At 43.1% G+C, this 19,561-nt stretch overlaps 2 protein-coding genes across 4 annotated transcripts in view; one reads left to right on the top strand and one right to left on the bottom strand.

The window, feature by feature from the left end:
* Nucleotides 1-1,593, bottom strand: part of LOC126179592 (glutamine--fructose-6-phosphate aminotransferase [isomerizing] 1-like) — a 163,298-nt gene extending 161,705 nt beyond the window's left edge. For all 3 annotated transcript variants that reach the window (XM_049924619.1, XM_049924620.1, XM_049924621.1), the window contains exon 1: nucleotides 1,440-1,593. In XM_049924619.1, coding sequence (XP_049780576.1) covers nucleotides 1,440-1,446 — 7 coding nt within the window. In that variant the 5' untranslated portion in view covers nucleotides 1,447-1,593. The remainder of the gene's footprint in view (nucleotides 1-1,439) is intronic.
* A 674-nt stretch (nucleotides 1,594-2,267) lies between these two features.
* LOC126179576 (mRNA turnover protein 4 homolog) overlaps nucleotides 2,268-19,561 on the top strand; it is a 38,748-nt gene continuing 21,454 nt past the window's right edge. The window contains exons 1-2 of the mRNA XM_049924618.1: nucleotides 2,268-2,449; nucleotides 4,583-4,745. Of these exons, the coding sequence (XP_049780575.1) occupies nucleotides 2,422-2,449; nucleotides 4,583-4,745 (191 nt within the window). The 5' untranslated portion in view covers nucleotides 2,268-2,421. The remainder of the gene's footprint in view (nucleotides 2,450-4,582; nucleotides 4,746-19,561) is intronic.

Below are 19,561 nucleotides of genomic sequence, written 5' to 3'. Positions count from 1 at the left end.
TCAAACACAAGAGTCTCTACTCATCCACATAAAAAAGAGCAAAAGACCGCTGACAATGACAGTTTTAAACTATATTATGGGAAGCCGCAGAGTATATACCCGTGAACTCTTAGAAACGCTTTAATGTTCCGAAGAGAAAATCCCCCTCGTGACACTCATACAGTTTGGGTTACAGTGTTCATAGAAAGCAACATCAGAATTTAACGCCTTACCAACAACGAGATCATTAAAATCATGGGATACTAACTCAGATGGGGTACGAATGGACCAGGAAATCGGAGGTGTTATTTTCAAGGCAATGCCCCAACATTCGCATGGCATGATTTAAGAAAACCTAACTCGGGATGTCCGGGTGAGGACTTGAACGCTGCTCCTCGCGAATGCGACTCTAGTAATTTAAGCAATTCTGTCATCACGCACACTCAGCAGCGGTCCTGAAGCTGCACCAGACGAATTGATAGATCTCCAACTGAAGCTTTTCACGTGACGTATAATCCGTATACTTTTTTGGTTACCTCTTCATCAAAGTGATTAACAATTTACTAAAACAAAATGCCGAGCTGGAATACATGGGACGCCAGAGTTACAAGAAATCTTGTTTTCGGTTTTCTACTTTAAAGTCATTACAGTTATAAATGATCGGTAATGGCCTGGCGGGAACTGGACGCAGTCACGCTTTACCCACATATAATCTGATTAAGGAAGAAAATCTCTCGAAATTATGTGATCTAATACTCAACAACGCTGCGTCTATCTCCAGGGCGTGTGCTGACATTTATTTCGGTTCTCATAATAGAAAGTCAAATTTTGGCTTGTATAACTAACTTACTTCACATTTTATGCTAGACTGTGCTGCGAAATAGCTTCACGCTTCGCTTAACGAGATTATGATTCGGTTAAGAAATTGCCAATTCATCTGGATTAACAAGAAAAAGTACAAACATCTGAACGAAACACAACTAGCAACTTCAGCTCCCTACCGCAACAATGGATTATGCTGAACACGGGAAAATAGTATACTAATGTATAAGAGTACCGGTCTCTGTTTCCGTAAGGAATTACTTGTACACTGAAGTATACTAAATAAGAAATACTACAGAACAATACCCATAATATGTATAACTGGGCACACGAAATCTACTAACTGCGACGAAAAAAGTTTATTACTGATTAAAATGTTAGTAACGACGCTCAAATGTCGGCAGATACGAATTATCATTTTCCTTTCTTTTACTGCTGTACAACATAAAATATACATAACACTACAAAACTGGCAAGTTTTCTAGGCATAAACAAAGGCATATCATATTGTTTACATCAGGGATGAACTTGCATCTAAAAAAGAAAGCAATAACCTATTAAACATAGCATTCAGAGTAAATAAGGAGATACATGACCGCATATATTACTGATACCTGCAATCTATCGATATAACTCACCACACATGATGCTGGTGTTACTGCCACGTCTGGTCCACACACCCTTCCAATGCAACGTCCACACAGGAGTGAGGCTCTTGGCACCAAACCTTCGTATTTTAGCCACATTGACAGTACAGCGAAGCAGAGAAAAAAAAACTCTCACTTGTCGTCTGCTAGCTCCACCAAAGATATTAGTATGGCAGAGATTAATCTGTAGTGAACTTAAGGAGTAATAAACTCGCTGATCCACCATTGTTTCTCCTGATCAAAATTCTTTAAGTAGAGAACTACTGCCTGATCTTCATTTGACAGCTAATGATTTCGAAAGAGTGCCATGCTATTCATTCATGTTGTTTTGTAGTTAGTAAAACTTTCTGGATTTTGACACAAATCACCATTCAAGGTGAAAACGAAATTATTATTCAATGTCGTCACAAAGTACCTTAACTATCATCAACTTGCAAGAGAGGATGCTCGTATAATTTGCTACTGAAAGAACGTTTTGAACTGGTGGCTGCAAAGTAAAAAAAAATCTCCAATAAAGCACGTACTTCGTTGAAGAAAATTGACTACAATACCGAGTTTTAATCACGCAATAAACAATATAAACCCGATGTGCTAACCGCATTAATGTCAGTTGCTTTCATATGCTGTATTTTCTATCAAAAATGGGTTTTGTTGTAATTGTGAAATTGATTTATAATGTCTGGTTGCCCATCTTATGGATTTTCTAAATGATACGCGTTTGTTAATGAGGAATTTTAATATCTAGCGCATAAGAAAGTAGCCGCAATCTGACACCTAACAACCTTCAAATGCAAACTTTGGCGGCGAAGCATATCTTTCTGCGTGAGTATTTTGGAGAAGCTGTTTAAAGAAAAAAAACCTGAAAACAAAGTTTCACATGGTGTGGTTGATGGATACACGTGTGAGGATTTCAGAATATTTGAGTTAATTTTTTTAACATATCAGCTGTTCTTCTGTGTTCATAGCAGCCAAAATGCCAAAGTCTAAAAGAGATAAAAAAGGTATGTCTTAGCCGGCTTGTCATTTTATTGATTTCGATTAAAGTAACGTCGTGTTGTCACTTTTTTAAACTATAGTATGATTTTATGATGCCAAGAGGTCCACTCCTCTAGTACCTCGCACTGAGGAAATTACCTGAAACGGGATAAACAAAATAAAGAGCCGTGTTACTACGAAGAGCACGTGTCTTGAATATTCTGATGGCTGTTCCTTATTTATAAATGTTGCAGTAGTCGTATGGCCAAAGGAAAAAGTGTTTTTAACTTACCACGTTTTTTCTTATCATTGTTCGCCACCCCCATTTTTTCTTCGTTCATATATTTTACGTTTTAGTGTGTGTCCTTTTTGATAACCTCCAGCTTTATGCAGCACTTCGATGTCCGAATGCAGAATATCGTCCTCATTCATTTACTTTTATTATAGCTGTTTTTACAGATCGTTTGTTGAGGCAATAGAGAATTATTTTACGGGCTATTCCCAACAGTGGCCAGTATGTGTCCTAAGTCAAAAGATTGAGTAGTCACTATGAAATGAGTAGGTATGATAATGATGGCAACAGTTCTGGTTAGAATATCACATGACACAAACAAATTTGTTGTTGAAGTAATACCAGTGGTAATTCCAGGACCATTTATGTGTGTTACATTTCCTATGAATGTGGCGCAACTTCTACACTCTTGGGCATGTTTTTGGGAAGATAATGATTTAAGTTTAATGCTGGTCTAGTTTACTGTTTTACGTAGTAGTGTCATGAAGTTGTTGTCATGTCTTTGACTGCTTGTCAAGTCCTCGAACTCTGGTCATCCCAGCTTAGAAAGTCTTCTGTTTTCTTAAGTTACTTTGTGTGACTGGATGTATACTGGCCTTTGGTTTATGTCCCATTAATATGAAATTACAATGCCCAAAGACAGAACTCCAGAGTGGTTGCATTAGTATAGAATATTGTTTTGCTGTCTGTTAGTGTCAGGCATGGTAACAAACCAGAAGAAAAAATTCAATTGTTTCTTACAGGAATATCTTACGACTTTCCGCAGATGATCATGGCACTGACTTTAATAATATTGTTATCCACCGAAGTAGCCGTGCATGTTAAAACGCTGCTTCTGGGGTGGAGGTGCACTGGCTCTGAATCAAATCCATTCAACAGATTTGCGATGAGGGTCAGTGTGCCGCCATCGTGGATGTATTTTTTTATGCAGTTACCCATGTTAGACTGCGTGTGTACTTTGCTGGTACCTCAGTGACACGATTCGTAAACATTTCGAAAACTTTCACATGAATAACGCTCCATGCAGACAGTTGGGGTAGACACATTCAGTCGTGGGGAGGGTAACAGAGTTGCAATATGAAGTGTATCCAGCCACCTCTTAAATGAACTACTTCAAATCCATTAATAACCACATTGACCCATTGTAGATGCGGGACAAAGGCACAAGAAGAAGAATGATAACATTGGGGTCGACAGAAGCGTCCGATCCCACGCGTCGGCTTTGACCCGTGACGTAAGGGTGTTGGTGTGTGTGACGTCATGACGGCGATGAGTTTGGTTTGAGTGTGGCTGTCTCCAGTTCTGTTTTATCTTATTTTATTTACTTTTCTGATCTGTTCGTTCTATCTCGTGAGTTTTTTTTTTAATTTAAAAACACTTATTACTTATTTTAATTATCTGTTTCCTTCAATTTCTGTTTTAGTTTATTATATTTATCTTTCTGATCTGTTCGTGCTATCCCGTGAGATTTTTTTTTTTTTAAAGACAAAAAACACTAATCAGCTACTGAAGCATCTTTATCTTCTATGGGTTGCAGGGGTTACGACCCCTGGGGAGGTGGGTGGGTATTCTTGCATGGCTGTCTTCACTTACACGTTGTAGCTACACAAGGCGTCTAAATTTGTTTATATTTAGTTTGCCCCCCACCCAAAACACCCCATTTCCCGCGCTTGTCCCGTTAGTGTCATTAGGCTTCTTGTGGAAAGTGTGTGTGTTTGTTTTTGTTTCCGCCATATTTGTGACGTCATGGGTCAAAGCAGACGGGCGGGATCGGACGCTTCCATATTTCCTAACGTTGTTATCATCTTCATGTTAGTAACTCAGTACCATTTGTGCAGATTTTAATGTAAATGGTTTTATGTTGCAGTTTCATTGACGAAAACAACTAAAAAGGATCTGCAGTTTAAACAGCAGCTTGTTGATGAAATCAGAAGATGCATTGAAAACTATTCAAGAATATTTGTCTTTTCAGTACAAAATATGAGGAATGCCAAACTGAAGGACTTGCGCAGTGAATGGAGACACAGCAGGTAATAAAGTGTGTTCTGTATCAAGATTTATTGTTCTGTAGGTGTCTCATCAATTAGTGCTGAAAGTTTAAGTAAGCCTAATTGATTAGGGGTCAGCTGAAGTGTTCAGTGTAGGCTGTTGGTTAGACCCTGGGACATAATGATGTTGCGGCATCTGATATTGTGTATAGGTGGTGTATTTGAAATTTGACGCCTGGGAAGAGAGCTTTTGGAGTGTTTTGTTTGATGTGGCTCTCTTGTAGTAAATTTTGAGGTGTAGAAAGTTGTTTGTATCTTGTTATTTCTAAATTTATGTAGTAGAAGATGTTGTTTATTGTCTGATTGCCATGGATCTTACAGAAGTGTGATAGTCAGTATTGAAGGTATTTTAATTCTGTCTTTGTGACTGTGAGAATATGTATTTTTGTCACTAAACAGGCTTTGCGCTATTGACATAAAACATTAATAGTGGTGGTCTTTGTCTGATTTTGCATAGTTCTGCAAAGTCTGTGCACACTTTCCTCTAGCGCAGAGACCCTACAGACAAAAGCTCACTTGTATGATGTCAATTCTGGCTTCTACCTCTTTGATTTCTTACTTTACACCCTATATTTTGGTTATTATGGTCTGTCCACATCTGAGTTTGACTGAACATTTTTGGAACAATCTGTGTGGGCCGTGTGGGAAAGTCACCAAATCCTCATTGCGGTAGCTAGACCATGTGACGGTGTCATCAGGAACCCATACGGTAATAGCCCAGACACCACAGGGATCACACTAGTTATGCCTGAGTTGCCATATCACCATGCAGCTTGAGGTGTACATGCTAGTCTGTTCGGGGTACTGGTCATCACACCAGGTACCCTTCGCGCTGGCTTGGTGGCACCCAAGAAGGGAGCTCTCATTCAGAGTAGGGGCTGCCATGGCGGATATTTTGCGTCATAAAACAGCCAGAGTTATCAGTAGGTGGTCGCAAGAGCTTGGGAGTCTCCTGTGACAGACCGCAATTTAGTGCTGATTATTATGACCCTAGGAGCTTTCCCCTTAGCTAAACCATTTGAGGAAAGCAAAACCAATCAACTTGCAGCCAGTTTGTCCACTCAATTCCTGGTTTGCACCCAGACGGATGAAGGATCCTTTCTCTCCACTAAACCAAAGTTTATTGTGGAGAATGTTGAAAATGTCGTTGGTGTATTGTCTTCCTTTAGCAAGCTACAAAATGGTTATATCATAAGACGACCTATCCAGCCCGGTTCCAGGTGTTGTGCTGTTGTAAACAGCGTGGTGACGTACCTGTTACAATCAAACCCTGTAAGAACCTCAGTGTCTTATAGGGGTAAATTTTTAGTCACCTCTTAATATTGCAGACAGATGAACTACACAAACACTTGCAGAGATGAAGAATCCACTTGGTACATAATGTCTATCAAGGCCCGCCAGCCAACAAGGTATACACTGGTATATTCATCCTCACTTTTGAGGGGGATTTGGTTCCAGTAAAGCTAAAAATTGTTTTTTAACACTCTGATTTGAAGCCTCGTATTTCCCATCTGTGGTGCATGGTTTTAAATGCCAGCATGTTGAGTATATATCTTCCTGATGTACGTACAGTTTGATTGGTGGAGACATGGCTGGACACATCACGAGAATTCATCATGTGTGCTACAACCGGCTTGTGTCAGTTGCAGGAATGACCACTCCACAATCCCTGAAGTGTGCCAACCAGCTCAAGGAATGCAAAATTGCGGAACTGAAGGTCATATATTTTGAAGTTGGGAAAATATGATGGTTTGTATTCAGTTTCAGTGAAACCTTCCTTGGCCATTACTGTGGTCAGGTAGTCAGTAAGTAGTACCTTCTGTATTTAATTTCTTGACATTGACATCCAGTAGGTGCATAATATAAACTTGACTGTGGAGGCAAAAGGCCCTCCCCTTACATAATTTCTGTGGCACTGTCTTCGGGAACCACTCCTCCAGCATCTACCAGTGATAGGGCTCCCTCTTGGAAACACTTTTCCCGGGAATCCACAGATCATATACTCAACACAAACCACAGGCCGAAGTCGCCCCAGATCATGGCTCTCAGGTTTGCCCACTCTTCTTCCATTCCTACATTCATAGTGAGTAAGTGCTCACAAGACTCTTGACTGCCGAAAGTTGTGAAAGAGAAGAGGAAGAAATTGCTGTGGAGACCTCCTAGGCATGAGATTACACATTCCAGGTTGTGTCGCAGTACAATGGATCTATGAATTACTACTTAATTTTTAAAGTTTGACGTAATAGTTATCATTGGCCATTTAGCTACAGCCAACTTTCTTACATCTGTCCCAGGGTTTATGAAAAACTGCAGATTTCCTGTTGATGCTCACCTCATTGCAGCCGTGCAGCTCATGGCTGCCCGCAGCTCCCTTGTTGGAAGACTCCAGCCTAGTCTTGGCCGCTTAGCAAAGCCAATACTTACAAATCCATGATTTCAATTATTTTTACCCAGCCGGCTGCTCACCAGTGTGTGTGTGTGATCTTACCATTAAACAATCCAGCATCTGAATGTGATTCGCAGACTTCATCTGCTCTAGGTCTTCAGCCACATTTGGCTGGAAGATGTTTCCCCTTTGCAATTGAAAGTGAGTGTCTTAGTCCCAATACTTACACCAGGCAAAAGTTCAATGTCCATTGAACACTGACTAGCTTCACCAACATGCCTAGCAAACTGCACAGTCTTTTCCTAAGTGCTAAGACTTGATTGCAGTATTTTGACCTCCTGTTTGGCACAATCACGTTTTATTTGGATGTTACTAACTCCAAATGAACTATCTTTTGACCGAGGGACTGACAATCTCATTGATCGGTCCCCTGACTCCCAACCAAACAACCATAAAACGTTCAAAGTACTCTCAGCAGTGCACAAAACAGACTGTAATAGGGGAATGATGCTATTTGCTGGAGTGTCAAGTGCTACATTACCTCTTGCTGCTGTGCATCTCCCCATCATCTGCCTTTACTTCTTCGTTGATTGTCCTCGGTGTCGACATACTGCGTTGCTGCACTGGCTGAAAAATGAGGTTTGTTATTTGGACACTGACTACTATAAATGATGTAGCTGACAGATACACAGTTGCGTTTTACAGTTCTTTACATTCACTGTTCACAACCCCCCATATTACACAGGTATATGGCCAGTGCACTATTGTTTAACTTTTGATAAGCCTCATTAGTAGGTTGCAGGCGAACATCCACATACTGCTACAATAGTTTTCTGTTGAACATCTATGAGCAGTAAAAGCCTAACCACATGGCTTCTTGTAGAATAATAATGTACATATGGAACAGACACTGTCATTGTTTTAACACACGGCCTAATTGTGTTACACTTATTTCAGGGATGCATTGTTGTTGATCTAACCAATACAGATTTCTTGTCTGGAACTCGGTCGTGGACTGACTGTCTAGGGTCCAAAAATCGGGCCCTTATATATCCTCACAGTAATAGGCACTGAAACTACACATTGTTCGTAGTTAAATTTACAGAAATTGCAATTAAAACTTAACTCATTAAATTAGCTGAATACATTGAAAAATTAGTTCTTTATAACAGTTTCTCCTCCTACAACGGTTAAGCCGAATTATTTGTTTAAATCATGAAATTAACAGATATCGCCCCCCAGGGGGTCCACAACTCTTTTGTGGATACGTGCGTAGCGAGCACGGGACCCCGAGCTAATGTGGCCTTCCTTCCTTTCCGGGCTGCATACCTTCCCATTCTGCATCCTTCCCCATCCCTATCTTCGCCCCTCCTCCCCTCACCTCTGGCTCTTTCCTTCCCTTTCTCCCCATCTGGGAGTATGGTTTGTGCCTACGTCCGGAGACGGACGCTCGTAAATGTACTGCATTCTTCGCCTTTCTTGCTTTTATGTCTTCTTTCTTCCTTTGTCCTTCCCTTTTTCCTTACCTCTTCTCTTTCCCTTTTCTCCGCTGCGGCGTTTGAGACCTCTCTTCTTTCCTTTCCCTTTCTCTTTCTTCCTCCCTGTGCGTGTCTGAAGGCTGACCCACGCCCTTCGTGCGTAGCCGGTGACGGGGTAACGCGTAATTCCCCGCCCCGGGTAGACAGGTAGGACACGTACGTACCCCCTGGTAACGGCCAGGCCCAGGGAGGGGTGATTACCCGAGCTGATACCTTCCGAAAATGCCGATTGGTCCCTCCGTCCGTTTGTCGGGAGGTGTGACCTGAGGTGTGAACAATCACCTAAGGCGGGAGTGCCCTCAGAGAGGGCCCCCACAAGGGAGGAGCGCGCCATCGGAGACGCCGGTAATCATGGGGGATTCTTCCGCAATGGTTTCCTCACCTTCCACTATGTCTGCTCACAAACGTAAGTATACTGAGTCTCAGCCCCAGACGATTCTTCCATCATTGCCACAGTTCCTTGTTGTTTCTCGGACTGATGATGGTCACGACTTCTCCACGGTCAACCCTTTCATTATTCAGAAAGGTGTCGACGCAATTTCAGGTCCTGTAAAGTCTTGTTCCAGATTACGGAATGGCACCCTGTTGTTAGAAACACACAGTGCCCTCCAGGCACAAAAATTGCTGCGTACTTCTCTGCTCCACACCTTTCCTGTCCGGGTGGAACCGCACCGAACCTTAAATTCCTCGCGTGGAGTCGTTTATACACGCTCCCTCGATGGATTGTCTGACGAAGAAATTCAGCACTATCTGTCTGACCAGGGCGTAACGGCAGTTCATAGAGTAATGAAACGGGTTGACACGAACATCATTCCAACCCGCACTGTCTTCTTGACATTTGACACAGTTCAACTCCCATCGAAAATCAAAGCTGGCTATGAGATAATTTCCGTTCGCCCTTACGTCCCAAACCCTACGCGTTGCTATCGATGTCAGCGGTTCAATCACACCAGCCAGTCCTGTTCCAATCCAGCCAAATGTGTTACGTGTGGCAAGGATGCCCATGAGGGTGCTTGTCCACCTCCATCCCCTCGCTGCATCAACTGTATGGGTGACCACGCTGCTTCCTCTCGAGATTGCCCCGTTTTTAAGGACGAAAAGCTCATCCAGGAAATCAGAGTGAAGGAAAAGGTGTCGACCTTTGCTGCTCGAAAATTATTCGCCAGTCGCAAGCCCACCGTGCCTCAGACAGGAAAATATAGCACTGTCCTTGCTTCTCCTCGGCCAACAAAGGAGGCGGCCACGCAGACTTGCGACCTCACCTTTAGTGCCACGGTCGTCAGATCGGCCAGCGCAAAGATAGCTCGTTCAACCTCACCAATTTCGCCTGCCCACTCTATGGCTCACCCTTCGTCGGGTTCTGCTAAATCTCGAGCCCAAAAGTCGGACGCCAAGTCTTCGAAAAAAGAGCATACTCGTGAAGAGTTTTTACGTACCGCAACTTCCCAACCATCGGTTCCTCCATCTAAACATTATTCTTCCAAGAAGGCTACAAAGAAACCCAGTTCCTCTCCTTCTCTGCCAAGGCGTGTCCCATCTACAGCACCACCTGGCGGAAATCGCCCTCGGCCGTCTTCTGTGTCGCCGAGGCGCACTGCTGGTGGCCGGTCAACCGGCCGATCACTGGTGGCAGGAGCTGCTCCTGACCAACCTATGGATCAGGATCTTCTGCCTTCGGCTGACTGCCATTCCATGCTGTCGGTCGCTAGCTCCGAGCAGTCTTTGACTTGACAGCAACTTTGGTCACAGTCCTCCATTTTCTGTTCACCCCATGTCCATTATCCACTGGAATATCCGCGGCATTCGAGCCAATAGGGATGAATTGTCGATCCTCTTAAGATCCTACTCGCCGGTCATCTTCTGTCTTCAGGAAACGAAGCTGCGTCGCCATGACCGCTTTGTTCTCCCTCATTTTCAGTCCGTCCGATATGATCTCCCCTCTGTTGAAGGCTCTCCAGCCCATGGAGGACTCATGATTCTTCTCCATGATGCTCTCCATTATCACCTAATCCCCTTAAACACTTCCTTCCAAGCTGTCGCCGTCCGTCTTTCCCTTTCCGGATACACGTTCTCTCTTTGTACTGTATACATTCCATCGTCCACACCAATGGCACGAGCTGATCTCCTTCATCTTCTTGGTCAGCTTCCACCCCCCTATTTGCTGGTTGGGGACTTCAATGCCCACCACCCGCTTTGGGGATCTCCACATCCTTGTCCACGTGGCTCCGTATTGCTAGACGTCTTCCACCAAGCGGATCTAGTTTGCCTCAACACTGGGGTCCCCACATTTTTGTCTGCCTCCACGACAACCTTCTCTCATTTGGACCTTGCGGTCGGTACTGTTCCGCTAGCTCGGCGCTTCGAATGGTTCGCCCTTGATGATACACACTCGAGTGACCACTTTCCATGTGTCCTCAGACTGCAGCCTCAACTGCCATATATGCGCCCGCGACGCTGGAAGTTTGCCCAAGCCGATTGGACACTTTTTTCGTCTCTCGCGACATTTGATGACCGTCGCTTTCCCAGCGTCGACGATGAGGTCACACATATTACCGACGTTATCCTTACAGCTGCGGAATGTTCAATACCACGCACCTCCGAATTACCCCGGCGCCCCCCAGTTCCTTGGTGGAACGAGGCATGCCGTGATGCAATACGTGAGCGGCGACGTGCTCTTCGCATTTTCCGTCACCATCCTACTTTGGCCAACTGTATCCGCTATAAGCAGCTCCGTGCGCGATGCCGTCGCGTCATCCGCGATAGCAAGAAGGCAAGCTGGAAATTCTTTATTAGCTCATTTAACACCTTCACTCCCTCCTCGGAAGTTTGGAGTCGGCTTCGACGGTTCTCAGGCGCGCCTAGTTTCTCCCCGGTCTCTGGGCTCACTGTCGCGCATGATACCTTAGTGGACCCCGTCGCAATTTCTAACTCGTTGGGTCAGCACTTTGCTGAGATTTCGAGCTCTTCAAATTACCCGCCAGCGTTTCTCCCGAAGAAACGTGCAGCGGAAGTGTGATCTCTTGCTTTCTCCTCTCAAAATCACGAAAGCTACAATACTGTTTTCTCCATGTGGGAACTCCAACATGCCCTCTCATCTTCTCGCTCCTCCGCCCCGGGACCGGATGGTATCCATGTCCAAATGTTGCTGCATTTATCAACCCCTAGTCTGCGTTACCTCCTTCGCCTTTATAATCGAATTTGGACCGACAGTACCTTTCCCAAACGGTGGCGGGAAGCTATTGTCGTTCCTGTTCCGAAACCTGGAAAGGACAAACATCTCCCCTCTAGCTATCGCCCCATTTCTCTCACGAGTAGTGTCTGTAAGGTTTTGGAGCGTATGGTGAATTACCGTTTAGCTTGGTGGCTGGAATCCCGCAGTCTTTTAACACCTGCCCAATGCGGATTCCGAAAGCATCGTTCTGCAGTTGACCATCTTGTTGCTCTCTCCACTTATATCATGAACAATTTTCTCCGGAAACGCCAAACGGTAGCAATCTTTTTCGATCTGGAGAGAGCATACGATACCTGTTGGAGGACAGGCATCCTCCGCACACTGTTCTCTTGGGGCTTTCGAGGACGGCTGCCCCTTTTTCTTCGCGAATTTATGGCAGAGCGCACTTTTAGGGTGCGGGTGAACACTACTCTCTCCCGTACTTTCTCCCAAGAAAACGGGGTACCCCAGGGATCCGTGCTGAGTGTTGTACTGTTTGCCATCGCCATAAATCCAATTATGGATTGTCTCCTTCCTGATGTCTCGGGCTCCCTCTTTGTGGACGATTTTGCGATCTACTACAGCTCTCAACGGACCAGCCTTCTTGAACGACGTCTTCAAGGATGTCTCGATCACCTCCACTCGTGGAGCATCGAAACCGGCTTCCGTTTCTCACCCAGTAAGACCGTTTGTGTCAATTTTTGGCGACGTAAGGAGTTTCTTCCGCCCTCCTTACATCTAGGTCCTGTCAACCTTCCGTTTTCAGACGTCGCTAAATTCTTGGGTCTTATGTTTGACAGAAAACTGTGCTGGTCCTCCCACGTCTCCTATCTTTCGGCTCGCTGTCTGCGATCGCTTAACACCCTCCGTGTCCTGAATGGTACCTCCTGGGGAGCGGACCGAGTGGTCCTTCTCCGCCTCTATCGCGCCTTAGTGCGCTCAAAATTGGATTACGGAAGCATAGTCTACTCCTCTGCTCGGCCGTCTATTCTTCGGCGTCTCGACTCTATCCACCACTGTGGATTACGTTTAGTGTCTGGAGCTTTTTACACTAGCCCTGTGGAAAGCCTTTATGCTGAGACTGCTGAACCTCCGCTGTCCAATCGGCGAGCAGTCCTCCTGAGTCGTTATGCTAGCCATCTGTCTTCCATGCCTGCTAATCCAGCCCATGACCTTTTTTTCGACGCCTCCTTTGATGTAGGGTATGCAGGCCGCTCCTCCTCCCTACTACCCCCGGGAGTCCGCTTCCGTCAATTGCTCGATTCTCTTTCCTGCCGCTTTCCGAAAACCTTTTTGACAACTTGGGGTACAGCACCGCCTTGGCTCCGTCCCCGGATCTGCCTGCTCCGTGACCTTTGTCAATTTCCCAAGGATGGTACCCCTACACTTGTTTATCGTCGGGCATTTGCTGCTCTATGTGCACAAATGACGGACGCCACGTTTATTTACACCGACGGCTCGAAAACATCATTAGGTGTAGGGAGTGCCTATATTGTTGGCGACACCCCAAATCGCTTTCGACTTCCCGACCAGTGTTCGGTTTATACTGCGGAGCTTTACGCTGTTCTCCAGGCTGTCCACTACATCCGCCGCCATCAGCGGATACAGTACGTTATCTGCTCAGATTCTCTCAGCTCTCTCCTCAGTCTCCAAGCTCTTTACCCTGTGCACCCTCTGGTCCACCGGATTCAGGACTGTCTGCGCTCGCTCCACCTGGGGGGCGTCTCGGTGGTGTTCCTCTGGCTCCCGGGACACGCTGGTATCTGTGGGAATGAGGCGGCCGATATAGCGGCCAAGGCTGCAGTCTCTCTTCCTCGGCCAGCCTTTCAGTCGCTTCCCTTCACCGATCTACGGAGCGGTTTGCATTGGTCGGCACTTCCCCGTAATAAATTGCGGGAAGTGAAAGCCCTTCCTTGCGCTTGGACCTCTTCCTCCCGAACGCGTCGTCGGGAGGAGGTAATTTTAGCTAGACTCCGGATAGGGCACTGTCTTTTTAGCCATAGACATCTTTTAAGCGGTGATCCTCCGCCACTCTGTCCCCACTGCTCTCAGCCGTGGACGGTCAGACACCTTTTAATTGAATGCCCCTATTTTAATCCGTTACGCTCCCGTCTACAGCTATCGCCTGATCTATCGTCGATTTTAGCAGATGACACGCGCTCAGCCGACCGCGTTCTCCAGTTTATTAGTGACAGTGAAATGACGTCAGTCATTTGAAGTTTTTTTTTTGGGGACAACCACCCCCTGTCTGTACTGGATTTTTAAGCATTCTTTCTACTTTTAGTTTCTCCAATTTTATGAGGTTGTTTCCATTGCTGCTGGTTTTCAATTTCGGTTTTTTACTGTCTTAAGTCACGGGCTGGGCGCTAATGACCATAGAAGCTTTGCGCCCTAAAACCACAAAAAAAAAAAAAATAACAGATATTGTTACACAAACAAACTTTTGACGAAACTGGTAATTATTTTGGTATTAATTAACGTCTGGCTTTGCTAACATATTTTTAAATAGAGCCAAATAGATACTTTAAACCCTAGTTTACACGACGACATTGGCTTGCGCCATTCGTTGCATGGAATGAGTTGCATGCATGTGGTTTTATATTTGACTGTAGATACAGCGAAACCAGTATACACCTCAGTTTCATCATTTTGTGGGTTCCTGAGTCGTGACTGAAATGAAAGTTTTGGCAGCTGCAAGTCGCACGAGTTGTGATGGAGTTAAAGCTTGTTGCGTGAACTCGCTGCATAATAAAACATTAAGAAACGTGTTTCGATTCATGACTGGATGAAGAAAAGATGTCAGCTCGGTTGTTCAGTTTCCTTGCTGAAATAATTTATAATGGTAGATCCAAGAAGTTCTTTTAATTGTCTTATAATGTCACCAGAACTGTTACCGTTTCTTCTAAATAGAGTTAATTATGCGATAAGGAATAAAGATATTGTAATGCATGAAGCACTGTCGCCAGAACTGAAATTACGTATCACATTACATGCATTACAATGGAGAACACTCGGCGGTTTTAGTTGGTGATGCTTTTTTATTAACACCAATAACATTAACAGCAGTAATTATTCAAAGCAGGCCGCATTAAGAAGAGAATGGTTTGCAAACTACTCTCTTGAAGATAGATCTGTACAGTGGCAATATTTCAAAATTCTAACATATTTGAATGGGGAGCACAGCAGCGACGTTTTAAATAGATGAATATATAATGAGAAATGCAGCTTCTTGAAAACTGTCAACAATATTGCTTAATAAAGAGTTGGCCAACTCGAACGATGGGATTTTAGTCTTGTAGGTGGGAGCATTGCCACAGCTAGAATTACACTATTTTGTATTTTTCTTAATTCAGTTGCATATGTGCTCCTAACTCAATAAATTTTGCCCTGCAGCTCAGATATTGTCAAACCATCTATGTTATGATCACACATGACGGTCTCAGCGGCAGCAATATGTTGCTTATTTTTGTTATCAGCATCACTGAAATCCCACAAACACCTATGCAAAGCATAGATACCTAAAAAGCAAACATTATTCTCCGCTCCCCACTTCATATTTCAATTTATCTACACTCTACGAACACACATAACCTCAAAACTAGTGCAACTAGTGTCGCCAAAGTTGGAGCACGCCGAAAGTGTTTAGTTTCACCAACAAGTTGCGCAAACGCACAGTGCGCATTCGCAGTGGCTGGCAGTGCAGTTGCATGCAACATAGTGTCATCGTGTAAACTAGGCTTTAGGTTACTAGTATTTTGTCTTCCAAATGTTTATAATTAGTACAGGATTTTGTATTTGTTTATACGTCAACAATAGAATTTAAGTTACGAAACAATCATTGATTTCACCCTATGAAAAAAGATACTAACTACATGTAGTCAAAATAAATTAGAAAATCAATTACATACATAAAACTAAGCACAAAATTAGATCTGGTGTTATAATATTGAAAAATGAGGGCCATCCTTCCTCTTTCATGAAAATACAGATTATAGTCATGTATGTTAATGGTAATTAATTCAAAAATGGAAAAATGAGTTTTAAGGAGGCAGGTGGCAAAACAAGAGAGGAAGTAAAAATATCCCAGCTTGCTTCATCACAACAGGACAACAGTGTTCGGTGAAGTGCACATGTAGATATTGCATTATTGTTGATTGTTTATGTTGTGGAGGAAAGTCAGTATCTGATTTTGATGTCATTATATGGTGGTAATTATATTGGACAAAGAGCTCAGTCAGTGCAGATGCTCCATACATGGGAGGAAGACTTTCAGATGATGTCTTTTAGTGTGGAAGGGATGGCAGCTAATGAAGTGGAGGTACTGTTAGTGTTTTGTGTGTTTATGGATGGAGAGTTTTTACAGAACCATAGGGAGGCTAGAGGTCAGTGTCTAAGAATTTTTAATTATAAGCAAAAGGAAACAGTACTGTGCTGCAGGTTTATTTGTATATCCTCCCAGAAGAGGAGCAATTCTAGGTAAGGATATAGTTGGTCACATTTATAACATGATTTTTGTAGTTGACATGGCATCAATATAGATGGTGCTTGATAGCAGCAAGACAATGGCTATAGAGGATGTTAACTTATATGGGGGAGGGGGGAGGGCCCAAGAGCAACAAACAGGGATCTATGTGGTACAATATTTATGCCAGCAGTTGTCACAGCAACAGTTGGGTATGTTAGCTGGTGTCAATGCTACAGCCTGAACTGTCAACATTGGATCTCTTTCGTATTTACAGTGAAATGGCTGATTTTTATCATTGACTTCTTAATCAGGTTGTGTATACATGCAGGACTCCTTCCTCTTTAATGTGCCTCGCCCTTCTATCAATGGACATCTCTTGGTGTGACCATAGTAATGGGTTTGGGATGGAGAGGAGATCAGGGAAGTGATTATGTCCTTGTTGAAGAAAATTAGTCGTGCAGTTAATAGATTAAAGATTTTGAATACAAAGAGATTAATTTTTTGTGAGAACATAGTTATCAGCTACAGCAGACTATGCATAATGGCTAGTTTGTAGATTTTAAGATGCATGGAGAAGGGGAGTGTGCGTGACATATAAATGGGTTCAGGGGAGAAGCTTTGGGATGAGCAGGGGGATTGGAATTTGTGGACATCATATGGTGTGTAGGTGGAAGATTCAGCTGGAAGTGACTGAGTCTTTGTGGCAGGTAATCACTCTTTTATCATGATGGTAGTGGAGCCTTTATCTGCAGGAAAGATAATCAAAATTAGGTCTTTTGTTTTATTGGGAAGGAACTTAATGAGGCGAGGTTGGAGCATCCCTTCTATCACACAATACTGTAACAGCAGATTCTGCACCAGGGTTTCAGTAGCTGATGATTCCACCCTGAAATGAAATCATACATCCCAGTTGCTTATCCCAGCACTTTGTCACATGGCTGATACCCCTTTGAGGAGCCAAGCTACAAGACCTGGCCTTTAAATCCACATGTCACATCATATTTCAGACCTATCATGGGCCAGAGGCAGTGTCACATGGAAGTGAAGGAAGTTGTGTCATGTGTCATATGTCAACTTCACTGCAACATTTGCACAGCTTGTGGATATGATCACCAATAGACTGTCTACCAGAATGGATGCTCTCTGCCAGGCTGTAGCCTAGAAGAAAGTTGGGTACCCATAGGAGGTAGTGCATGCCACTGAGCAAAACCTGCTTAGCTTTGGTGTTTGTTTCACTACCTGTGTCATTTATATCTCCCTCCCTCTTTCCTCCACATCAGCTTCTCTGTCATAGATGGAAATTGTTCTTGCAAAACATTATAACAGTAATGAGAAATACTTTATTGCTAACATCAGTATATGTGTTATTTTGTTCAAGAGACAAATTTCAAAATAAAACATTGTCGTTGAACTAAAATAAAATGTGAAAATGTAGCATTTTTATGTACTTTTAAAATTGATTTTGACATGTTGATGCATTTTTCACCATTGTATCATTGTGGAAGGATGTGAGTGAACATTTAGTGCTTGGAGAAAAAAAGAGCCTATTTTTGGTCTTAATATTGAAATTTTGGCATTATTGTATTTCAGTTTTGGTGGGAAATTTAATTAAATTAGGGAAGAGCTGAACTTCTTATTTATCACGAAGATGTCAGGAGCTGTGCGCTACATACTCTTAATTAAATGTTGTGTGTGATGAAATTGCCTTGGATTATAATTTTGCATGATGTTGCAGATGAGAGACATAAAATGCTGACTTACAGACTTCACAGTGGTAGGAACTGCAAAATTTGTAGTTCTTAACATGCAGTTAGTCATTTAAGAAGCTTCAGAATGGTCCGCCTCTCATTCACCCAACAGAGTGTACATCAAACATTTTTGAAGATTGTGTCTTACAAGCTTCTGATTGTATACAATTTTCAAGTTGCTGTGCAGAATTGAACAAATGATCCCCCCTTCAAAAACATTTTCAATAATTTCTTCTGTATCAGGATTGATTATAGTACTCACTTACTACCTTGTGTATTGGTAGTGGTGTGCACCACTGTACACCCATCTGGAAATCCAGCAGGTAGTTTTCTCTGGTTGAGACATAGTCGTACAATTCCATGTTGTCAGCAAATACTGTCTTTGTGTCTACGTATCACTCTGTTGTCATCTGAACCAGATCAAACAATGAAACTATACTAATGTAAAAAATGAATGCTCGCTCAGCGATTGACTGTCGGTCACGGTGCACATCCAACAGAGCTTGTAATGCTGCTGGACATAGGACCCATTAATATATTAGATATTTTATTGTTATCCTAGTGTGAATGACACACATGGATTTTTAATCCATGTAGATATTGTTTCATATCTCACTGCAGAATCACTTCCCCTCTCTCACCAAGCAGGCCTTTGTGGTCTCGCTGGTAATTAATATGAAAATGTGTAAAGTTGCTTGTGTTTTCCACAGATGCAGAGAGCTGACAAAAACGGTTGAGTAACAGGTTGTGCTGAATGTTTACAAGTTTGTAGGAAGAATCTGTTGCTACTGACATTGCAGATGACATAAATTAAATCTGATTTTATAGAAGTGTTTATGTTGAATGCATTACTTCTGCAGGAAAGAGCATTAACTGCCCACTGCAGGCAACATGAGGAGGTGACAGTTGTGATGCTTCTGGTTAAATGTGCCTATTATATTATTAGAGGAATGAGGCTGTAGCATAAATGTACCCTTGTAATTGTATGTGACTGCTTAATATGGAGTGGTTTGAGTTAGGATGGGGGGGGGTCCAATGATTTATCAACATAAAGGGAGGAAAACATAGTAAAATGGGATATTTCAGTGTTTAACCGATGATGAAAAGGGTATAGTGGTTCAGATACCACAGTGTTGGATATTACTATGCCTATAAGTAAAATGTTCCTCTTTCCACCTTTGCATGAAGTGTACTTCGTACCTTTTTAAAAAGATTAGAAGCCAAATTACCTTGCAGAACTCATTTTATTACGTGAAGCAGTTTATTGTAGCTCTCCTTGTACACATAGATGTAATCACAAGAAATTGATGTACATTATTTATCCATTAATGTTTATCTGCAATTCCGTTTTGTCAGAATTCCTCCTGCCCCTGCCCCCCTCTCTCCCCAACATTGCTTATTGCTTCATCATGCCATGATTGAGTGCTGCTCCTAAAACCTGGCATTTGAA

Source organism: Schistocerca cancellata, chromosome 1 (genome assembly GCF_023864275.1).
Source record: "Schistocerca cancellata isolate TAMUIC-IGC-003103 chromosome 1, iqSchCanc2.1, whole genome shotgun sequence".
NCBI lineage: Eukaryota > Metazoa > Arthropoda > Insecta > Orthoptera > Acrididae > Schistocerca > Schistocerca cancellata.
Note: the sequence above shows the minus strand (reverse complement) of the source record. Positions and strands in the feature narration are given on the sequence as shown.